The 9,860-nt window shown below is 41.2% G+C and overlaps 1 protein-coding gene across 1 annotated transcript; it reads right to left on the bottom strand.

The window, feature by feature from the left end:
• Positions 1-4,618: 4,618 nt before the first annotated feature.
• On the bottom strand, positions 4,619-5,467 carry LOC126942446 (olfactory receptor 7A17-like). The gene is made up of 2 exons (XM_050769969.1): positions 5,120-5,467; positions 4,619-4,834 (listed from the first exon to the last, which is right to left on the bottom strand). Exons 1-2 carry the CDS (start codon positions 5,465-5,467, stop codon positions 4,619-4,621), a joined length of 564 nt encoding a protein of 187 aa, XP_050625926.1.
• Positions 5,468-9,860: the final 4,393 nt, after the last annotated feature.

Genomic DNA, 9,860 nt, shown 5'->3' on the forward strand with positions numbered 1-9,860 from the left:
TACTGGATCATAGGGTATATCTAATTTAATTCTTAACTCCATGAAGTGGACATGACAGTTATACTCATTTTACAAATACGGAGACTGAGGCACCGAAATAATAAGTGAACTAATGTCAGAAGATGTATGCAGTGGGCTTGCAAGTGCTAACTATGAAATCTCAGGAAAATGTTTCTTGAGTGAATCAGTGAATGAATGAATAACTGAATACGATATTATGGATAATTCATATAGGAGCGTCTTTGATACAGGAGAATGGAAACATATTTATTATTTTTTCTTTTTCTTTTTTGTTTTTCTTATTTCATTCCTTGGAAGCACTTTTAATGGCTCCAGAAAAACAGCTAAGAAGGCTGCGTAGGAAACTTTTGAGAGATACTAGAAGCTAAGAGAAGGTCAATTTTTATGAGGAAGGTGAAAGAGCCTCAGAATTTGGTTCTAGAAGAGAGAGGAAGACACGCTCTTCCTCTTAGAGGTTGAGAGAGACACAGGAATTGATTGTGCAGGATGCTTTAAGTGAATGAACTGTCTTCACCACGCTGTCCCCATTTACACCGCCAAAGTTCTTCCTTTGAGAGCTCTGCCTGCCTCCTTACCTGTTCTCCATCTCAGATGCTCCGGGGCATTGCTAAGCCTCTAGTTCCCTGGGTCCTGTCTTCCCCGGGTGATGGAGGTTCAACTCAACTTCAGGGATGGATGGAGAGGTGGTCTTGGGCATAAGTCCTCTGAAAGTCGAACTTCCTGCTTCCTGGAACATTTGAGCAGTAGGTAACAGCTGTAAGGGGCATATTTACTATCATTCTCAGAGGTTGAATTCTCATGAATGCCCATTAAATTAATCACTCCGTTTTAACTCTATTCTCCGAGCGATTTCATTCCCATGAGTGAGGGAGCCAAAATAGAAAGAAACATTTTTTTTTTTCTGCTAGTTTTGTATTCTTGGGAGCATCTTGGATACTAGGTATGGGAATGCTTTCCTCTGGGGCTCTTTGCTTACGATATTCTTTTCTGCCTGGTGTGGCTTCCATTGTTTATTGTCCTCCCCCACGATGGTTTCCTCAACATTTTATTTTTTAATTTTTATTTATTTAGTTTTGAGTCTCGCTCCGTTGCCCAGGCTGGAGTGCAGTGGCACGATCCCGGCTCACTGCAGCCTTTGTCTCCCGGGTTCAAGCAACCCTTCTGCCTCAGCCTCCTGAGTAGCTGGGACTACAGGCACCCACCACTCTGCTAGGCTGATTTTTGTACTTTTAGTAGAGACGGGGTTTTGCCATGTTGGCCAGGCTGGTCTCAAACTCCTGACGTCAAGCGATCCACTGGCCTCAGCCTCCCGAAGTGTTGGGATTACAGGCGTGAGCACCGCGCCCGGCCTCCTCAACATTTTAGATGGAGTTTCTTTGTGCATGAGCAGGCAGGTTTTGTCTTTTTTTTTTTTTTTTCTTTTTAAAAGACCCTGTGAGTCTTGACCAACTGAACTTGGAGTTGTGGACAGGGACCACACACAACTCCGAACAAAACCATTCCAGTGACTTTGCCACAAGTTCTATTCTTACTATTGAAGGTACAATATAGAGAAATTTCCAGGCATGCAAAGAGAAGCAAGATGAGAGGTGGCTTGCCTGGCTGCCCAGGCAGGACCCTGCAGGTATCTACACTTTTACAGGTTCAAAACAAGTTCATTGGATACTCCTTGTTATTCCACTCCAGAGAATACAGACCATCTTTAACAATTCACAAAGGATCTTTTTTTTTTTTTTTGATAGAGATGGGGTCTTGCTATGTTGGCCAGGCTGGTCTCAAACACCTTGTGGCAGGCCAGATCCCACTAATGCAGGCCTCTGTAACAACTGTGTCAGCACTGACTGAGTGGTTAAGTTAAATTTTAAAAACTGATAGAGCCAGTGCCTTTATACAAAGGCTGGAATGTTTAAAAAAAAAAAAAAAAAAAAAGCCTACCCAGAGTTTTGCCTAGGCCTTTCCTGGGCACTGAAACATGAGAAGATAACGAAGGAATTCTTAACAGGATCCATTTAGGATTAAACAAGTTTTATTGGGGATCTGAAGAAACTCCCCAGGCCTCCACAAACAAGTTTATTGGAGGTCTGAAGGAACTCCCTCAACCTCCATGATATATCGGGAGACAAGATAAGGGTAATCATCCCAGCACCTGGACCCATTTAGATTAAGTAAATTTACTGAGGCTACCGAGGAAGGTCTTCAGGACTCAGATTTTAGTTATAGATTAAAAGAAGTTAATCACTTATGTCTTTAGATGAAAGCACACTTACACATAGACATATAGCTTAGAAGGTATATAAGCTCTGGAAAACAGCAAAATTTTTGAGTTGATCTGGTGATAATTTCCAGGCCTTCTCCCTGTAACCGGTTATAGAAATAAAAACTCTCTTCCTCTTTAGTTCATCTGCATCTCGTTAATGGGCCATGAAAATAAGCAGCCTGACCCTTGCTTTGGTCTGGGAACAACCTGGGCTCAAGTGATCCTCCTGCCTCAACCTCCCAAAATGCTGACATTATAGGCATGAGCCACTATGCATGGCTAGGACTGATTTTTAAAACCCAAATAAAATACCATTAAAACAGTTGCAGAAAATAAGAATAGTGAGACACAGCATCCCCTCTGAGTGACAATTTTCTGCCTGAAGGAATAATCAACAAGATGAGATCTTTCTCACCAGATGGGAAGACCTACTCTAGGGTTTACAATGCTCATGTGTTCAAGTGATGCAACATTCATCTGGTCAATGCTTTATTCCTGGGTTAACCTCTCACTTGTCTTCTCTATAGTAAGTCATTCCTTATTATCTGCAGGGGACTGGTTTCAGAACAACCTGCAGATAACAAAATCCACTGATGCTGAAGTCCCTTATATAAAAAGGCATAGTATTTGCATATCAGTTATGCACATTCTCTTGTATACTTTAAATCATTTCTAGAGTACTTATAATACTGAATACAGTGTAAATGCTCTGTAAATAGTTGTTATACTTTATTTTAAAAATTTGTATTATTTTTATTGTTGTATTGTGATTTTTATTTTTTTTAAAACAATTATTTATTTATTTTAAATAAAAAAGAAAGAAATGGAGATATGTGAACTTTCTGACAAAGAATTCAAAAATAATTGTTTTAAGGAAGTGCAGCAAACCTTGAGAAAATACAGAGAAACAATTCAACAAAATCAGAAAGCCAATAAATGAACAAAATTGGAAATTTAACAGATTGAAATTATAAAAAACTCTAGAAATTCTCATGATGAAAAATACAATGAATGAAATGAAAAATGCAATCTAGAGTGTCAACAGCAGGATTGATAAAGCAGAAGAAATAATCTGTGAACTTGAAGACAGATTATTAGAAAACATACAGTCAGAGGAGGAACAGAATAAAAAGGAGTGAAGAAAGCTTATGGGATTTATGGGGCAGCATAAAGAGGGTAAATATTTGAGTTAACAGGAATCAAGAAAGAGAAGGAATGAACAAATGGACAGAAAGCTTACTAAAAAAATAATAACTGAAAACTGTCCAACTTTCAGGAAAGATATAAATATCCAGATATAAACAGAGTAATCTTTGATCATGAGGACTGAAAATAATTTAGATCATAGAAGAAGTAAAGGAACTGATGATCAAGTAAATACACATATTGTTCAGTCATCTGTAGTTTGTGTTATGATTACATTTGTTAAAGGGGGAAATATTTTTTGGACAATGTAAGTAGTCATATTTGTAGGTAATACTAGAATTTTCAAGTAGAAACAGCAAAATGATACAATAAAATAATACAGACCATGACACCAAATCTTTCACTCAGATCAATAAACCTCATTACACATGAACAACAAGCTTCCACACTTCAATGAGTAGATGTATATCATCAAAAACAAATATTCCATAGAAATTTAGTATATAATTGAAAATTTTACTCTATCATATTTAAGGTCATGTCTAACTCTAAGGCCATGTAAAGCCGATTGATTTATGCAAATTTGTCTTTCTGTGTAGACTACACTTGGAACATTTATTTGATGGGCAACTTTTGACTAAGTACTCAGTGCCAGTAAATATAGTAGAATCCATGAATACTGAGTTCAAGAAGAAAACAGTATCCTAATGGGAGTGTAAAATCCCATAACCAGCTATCAAATACACTAGTACGTTAAAGCCTACATTACCAGGAAGATCAATTAAGGTAGTGATACGGAAATGAATGACAAACACAAAAAGTGAAAAACCATAGCCTCAGAAATTCTTCTCCGATAAAATTACATCAATGGCCTCAGTGCCAAGCATAGTTTATTCTATAGGAATAGTACAACTCATCACTCTATGAGGCTAAATTGTTTCTGACCCAAGGTTGGGAATAACTTTGAGAAAGGAGGAAAACAAAGGGAAAATATGTTAAATATTAGAGAGAGAAGCAAGCTTAATAATAGGAGTTGCTTAAGTTTGATGAAGCAGTTGAGATAAAAGAGATGGAAACTTCAGGAAATAAATAGAAAGAGCAATTTCCACTTCCATGATCTGATTAAATAACAGTAATATCTGGCTCTGAGGCTTTGAGCCCTGCAATCATGGCTATAGTTTCAGCCCTTCAGCCCTAGGACAACTGGCCCTTTTCTAGTTTCCCTCCCAAAGAATTCTTCAGAGCCCTCTTTATGTCCTTATTCCTCAGGCTGTAGATGAAGGGGTTCAGCATGGGGGTGACCACCGTGTACATCACTGAGGCTGTTGCACTTGAGTGTGAGTTGTGGGTTGCAGCCGAGCTAAGGTACACCCCTAGGCTCGTACAATAAAACAAAGAGACAACAGAGAGGTGAGATGCACAGGTAGAAAATGCCTTATACTTCCCTTGAGCTGATGAGATTGCACGTATGGAGGAAACTATCTTAGAGTAAGAGTAAAGGATCCCAGTGAGACATCCCCCACCCAGCAGCACAGCTGCCAAATACATCACTATGTCATTAAGAAAAGTGTCAGAATAGGCAAGGTGGATAACCTGATTAAGTTCACAGAAAAAGTGGGGGATTTCCAACTCTCTGCATAAGGACAACCGCAGCACCATTAAGCTATGTAATAAGGAATGCAAGACACTCATGATCCAGGATACCAGAACCAGCAATCCACAGAGTTGTGGGTTCATGATGACTGTGTAGTGCAGGGGATGACAGACGGCCACAAACCTGTCATAGGCCATCACAGTTAGGAGGAAGCTGTCCAATCCTACAAAATGTATGAAAAAGTACATCTGGGTGATGCAGCCTGCATAGGTGATGACTTTGCTCTGTGCCTGGATATTCACCAGCATCTTTGGGACTGTGGTGGAGGCAAAACAGATATCTACAAAGGACAGGTTGGAGAGAAAGAAGTACATGGGGGTGTGGAGGTGGGAGCATTCAATGATAACCAGGATGATGATCAAGTTTCCAAACACAGTGATGAGGTACATGGAAAAGAACACTCCAAAGAGAAATGGTTGCAGTCTGGGTTCTTCTGAAAATCCCAGAAGTCGAAATTCTGAAATTTGTGTATCATTCTCTGGTTCCATGTGGTGGAGGTGACTGTCAAAAAAAAAAAAAAAAAAGGAGAGAGAAAATACATAACATAAGCATGCTTTATTTACCCATCAGAAAAGCTATTATTTATATCCTACAGTCAACAAGTTAATTTCTCTATTTCGTGTGTGGATCTGGTCTTCTTTATGAGATCTTCCATCCCATCTCTGCTTAGGAATTCCTTTCCCATGATGCTCAACCTTTCCCCAAATGGTCATGTATTTAAAAACTTTGCCGGGTGCAGTGGCTCATGCCTGTAATCCCAGCACTTTGGGAGGCAGAGGTGGGTGGATCACCTGAGGTCGGGAGTTCGAGACCAGCCTGACCAACATGGAGAAACCCCGTCTCTACTAAAAATACAAAATTAGCCGGACGTGGTGGTGCATGCATGTCATCCCAGCTACTCCGGAGGTTGACGCAGGAGAATCGCTTGCACCTGGGAGGCGGAGGTTGCGAGGAGCCAAGATGGCACTACTGCACTCCATCCAGCCTGGGCTACAAGAGCAAATACAAGAGCAAAACTCCGTCTCAAAACAAAACAAAACAAAACAAAAACAAACACTTTAATGATAAATTCTTTCATGGATTTGAGGAATTTAAACTGAGTGTTGTCTATGTTTCAGTCTCTGTCTAGACAATGAGTGAACAGTGCTGGAAAACAGAAGTCCCTAAAGTGAAGTATGGAGAAGAATACAAGTAAATCATATGCTGTGTCAGATGGTGACCAGGGCTAATAAGAAAAAGAAAGAAGGTAAAAAAGCGTGGATAGAGAATGTTAATTTTCCTAGGTGTTCAGAGAATACTAGCAGTCAAGGTGAGAGGTGCCCATCAACAGTGGATTGGACAAAGAAACTGTGGTACTTATACACTATGGAATACTAGGCAGCCATTAAAAAGAATGAAATCAGGTCCTTTCCAGCTACCTGGATGAAGCTAGAGTCTGTTATTCTGAGCAACCTAATGCAAGAACAGAAAACCAAATATCGCATGTTCTCACTAAACATGAATATACATGAACATAAAGATGGGAAGCTAAACATTGAATATACATGAACATAAAGATGGGAAAAATTGACACTGGAGACCACTGGACAGGGGATGGAGGGAGGGGGATGTGAGCTGAAGAACCACCTGTTGGGTCCTATGCTTACCTCCTGAGTGATGGGATTGTTGGAACTCAAAGCCTCAGCATCACACAATTTACCCTTGTAACAAACCTGCACATGTACCCTTTAATCTATAATAAAAGCTGAAATTTTTCAAAAGAGAAATGAGACCTCAAGGAAAACAGGGCAGGAGCCATGAGGATATCTGGGAATGGGTGTGCCCAGCAGAAGGAATGGCCAGTGCAATGGTGCAAAGATTTCAGGTGTTCAAGGCCAACAAGGAAGCCAGTGTGGCAGGGAAATCTGTAAGAGGTAAGTGATGGGAGATGGTGTCAGAAGATGCTGCACTATAAGGTGACCTCATTGCTGCTGAAGCTTCAAAATACAAGAAGTCCCTCTGCCCAGATTTTGTTTCGTTTTGTTTTGTTTTGAGATAGAGTCTCACTCTGTCGGCCAGGCTGGAGTGCAGTGGCGTGATGTCGGTTCACCACAACCTCCGTCTCCTGGGTTCAAGTGATTCTCCTGCCTCAGCCTCCCAAGTAGCTGAGACTACAGGCGCCCGCTACCATGCCCTGCTAAGATTTATATTTTTTTGGTAGAGATGGGGCTTCACCATGTTGGCCAGGCTGGTTGCAAACTCCTGTCCTCAAATGATCCTTCTGCCTCGGCCTCCCAAAGTGCTGGGATTACAGGCGTAAGCCACCACGCCCAGCCTTGTCCTGATGTTTTCTATTTGCACTTTAATAAATTGGCTCCAAAGGTGTCCCATGAATTGAAATGCACCCTTTGTTTATTTCCATATGCTGCCTTGCGTGCTGACCTCTGTATTCTGAGTCACCTTTTGGGATATATTGAGTCCAGGTTCCTTTACTCTTTTTTTTGTTTTGTTTTTGAGACGGAATCTCGCTCTGTTGCCCAGGCTGGAGTGCAGTGGCACGATCTCGGCTCACTGCAACTTCCGCTTCCCAGGTTCACGCCATTGTCCTGCCTCAGCCTCCTGAGTAGCTGGGACTATAGGCACCCGCCACCACGCCCGGCTAATTGTTTTGTATTTTTAGTAGAGATGGGGTTTCACCATGTTAGCCAGGATGGTCTCGATCTGCTGACCTCGTGATCCGCCCGCCTCGGCCTCCCAAAGTGCTGGGATTACAGGTGTGAGCCACCATGCCCGGCCTTCCTTTGCTCTTCAAAGGGATATCTTTACCTCATTTGTATGTTATATTCTCTTATGCCTAGGTCTTTGCAACTTTAATTATTTATCCAGGTTGAAAACATTAAATTATTGCTATTTCATATCTTGTTTCAGTGAATTAGCAAGACTCCTTTCAATTCTGTTTAACACTATTATTTTGAAATCACTCTCCCCACTAAAGACATACACACCCACACACAATTAGCACAGACACACGCTTGAAGCTGAATGAGGACTCCTGGGACTGTATTTATAGCAGGCTATTCTCATCTCCAATCACGCTATTAATATTAGAGAGGAATGGATACAAAGCAAGCTTTCAATATCAGATTATCTTTCCATTTTTTGTAGGTCATGTTCTGTCTTCTGTTTAAAAAAACATAAAAAGTTATAAAAAACACAGTAATTTTGCTTGATAAACTTACAGAGGAGAATTAAATAAAAGTCAAGGGGGGAAAAGACCTAATAACCTCAGATGATTCCTGAGAGACTAGGAAGAAGAGAAAACTTTCTTGAATGAATTAATGGCATTTGCAGCGACCTGGATGAGATTGGAGACAATTGTTATTATTAATTATTATTAATTATTATTAATTTTGAGACAAAGTCTTGCTCTTGTCCCCCAGGCTGGAGTGCAATGGTGCAATCTCAGCTCACTGCAACCTCCGCCTCCCAGGTTCAAGTGATTCTCCTGCCTCAGCCTCCTGAGTAGCTGGGATTACAGGTGCCTGTTACCACGTGCGGCTAATTTTTGCATTTTTGGTAGAGACGGAGTTTCACCATGTTGGCCAGGTTGGTCTCAAACTCGTGATCTCAGATGATCTGCCTGCCTCGGCCTCCCAAATTGCTGGTATTACAGGCATGAGCCACTGCGCCCGGCTGGAGACAAGTATTCTAAGTGAAGTAACTCAGGAATGGAAAACCAAACATTGTATGTTCTCACTCATAAGTGGGAGCTAAGTTATGAGGATGCCAAGGCATAAGAATGACACAATGAACTTTGGGGACTCTGGGGGAAAGGGTGGGAAGGGGGTGAGGGATAAAAGACTACAAATTTGAGACCATCCTGGCTAACATGGTGAAAACCCGTCTCTACTAAAAATACAAAAAATTAACCGGCCGTGGTGGTGGGCACCTATAGTCCCAGCTACTCGGGAGGCTGAGGCAGGAGAATGGCGGGAACCCGGGAGGCGGAGCTTGCAGTGAGCCGAGATTGTGCCACTGCACTCCAGCCTGGGAGACAGAGTGAGACTCAGTCTCAAAAAAAAAAAAAAAAAAAAAAAAAAGACTACAAATTGTGGGCTGTGTACACTGCTTGGGTGATGGGTGCACCAAAATCTCACAAATCACCACTGAAGAACTTACTCATGTAACCAAACACCATCTGTTCCCCAGTAACCTGTGGAAATAAAAAACAATTAAGAAAAAAAAAAAAAAGGAAAAAGCTTCCTTGGTTATGGCCACACTCCAGCTCCCAATATATCTCCTTGATACTCAGCCAAAATAATAGAATATAAAAAACAAATTTGTCCAAAAGATAAAAGTCATGAAATCTTTTTGGGGTCAAGACACTTAGAGATTGAACATATCCATGGAAAGAATGGGCAAAGGAAATAAACCAACAATCCAACAAAGAACAACCACATTTGGGCATTTTTAATATATGAAACAGTAAAAAACTTGTTTTTCCATAGCCTATTTCATATTGATTAGGAAGACTGGTTTTCATATGGTCCAACAGAAGATGAAGAGGCGGGCACCTTTTCTCAGGCAGAGTTTCGCTCCTGTTGCCCAGGCTGGAGTGCAATGGCACGATCTCGGCTCACGGCAACCTCCATCTCCGGGGTTCAAGAGATTCTCCTGCCTCAGCCTCCTGAGCAGCTGGGACTATAGGTGCCCGCCACCATGCTCAGCTAATTTTGTATTTTTAGCAGAGACAGAGTTTCGCCATGTTGGTCAGGCTGGTTTCAAACTCTTGACCTCAAGTGA

The sequence above is a fragment of the Macaca thibetana genome, chromosome 19, assembly GCF_024542745.1.
Source record: "Macaca thibetana thibetana isolate TM-01 chromosome 19, ASM2454274v1, whole genome shotgun sequence".
Taxonomy (NCBI): Eukaryota; Metazoa; Chordata; class Mammalia; order Primates; family Cercopithecidae; genus Macaca; species Macaca thibetana.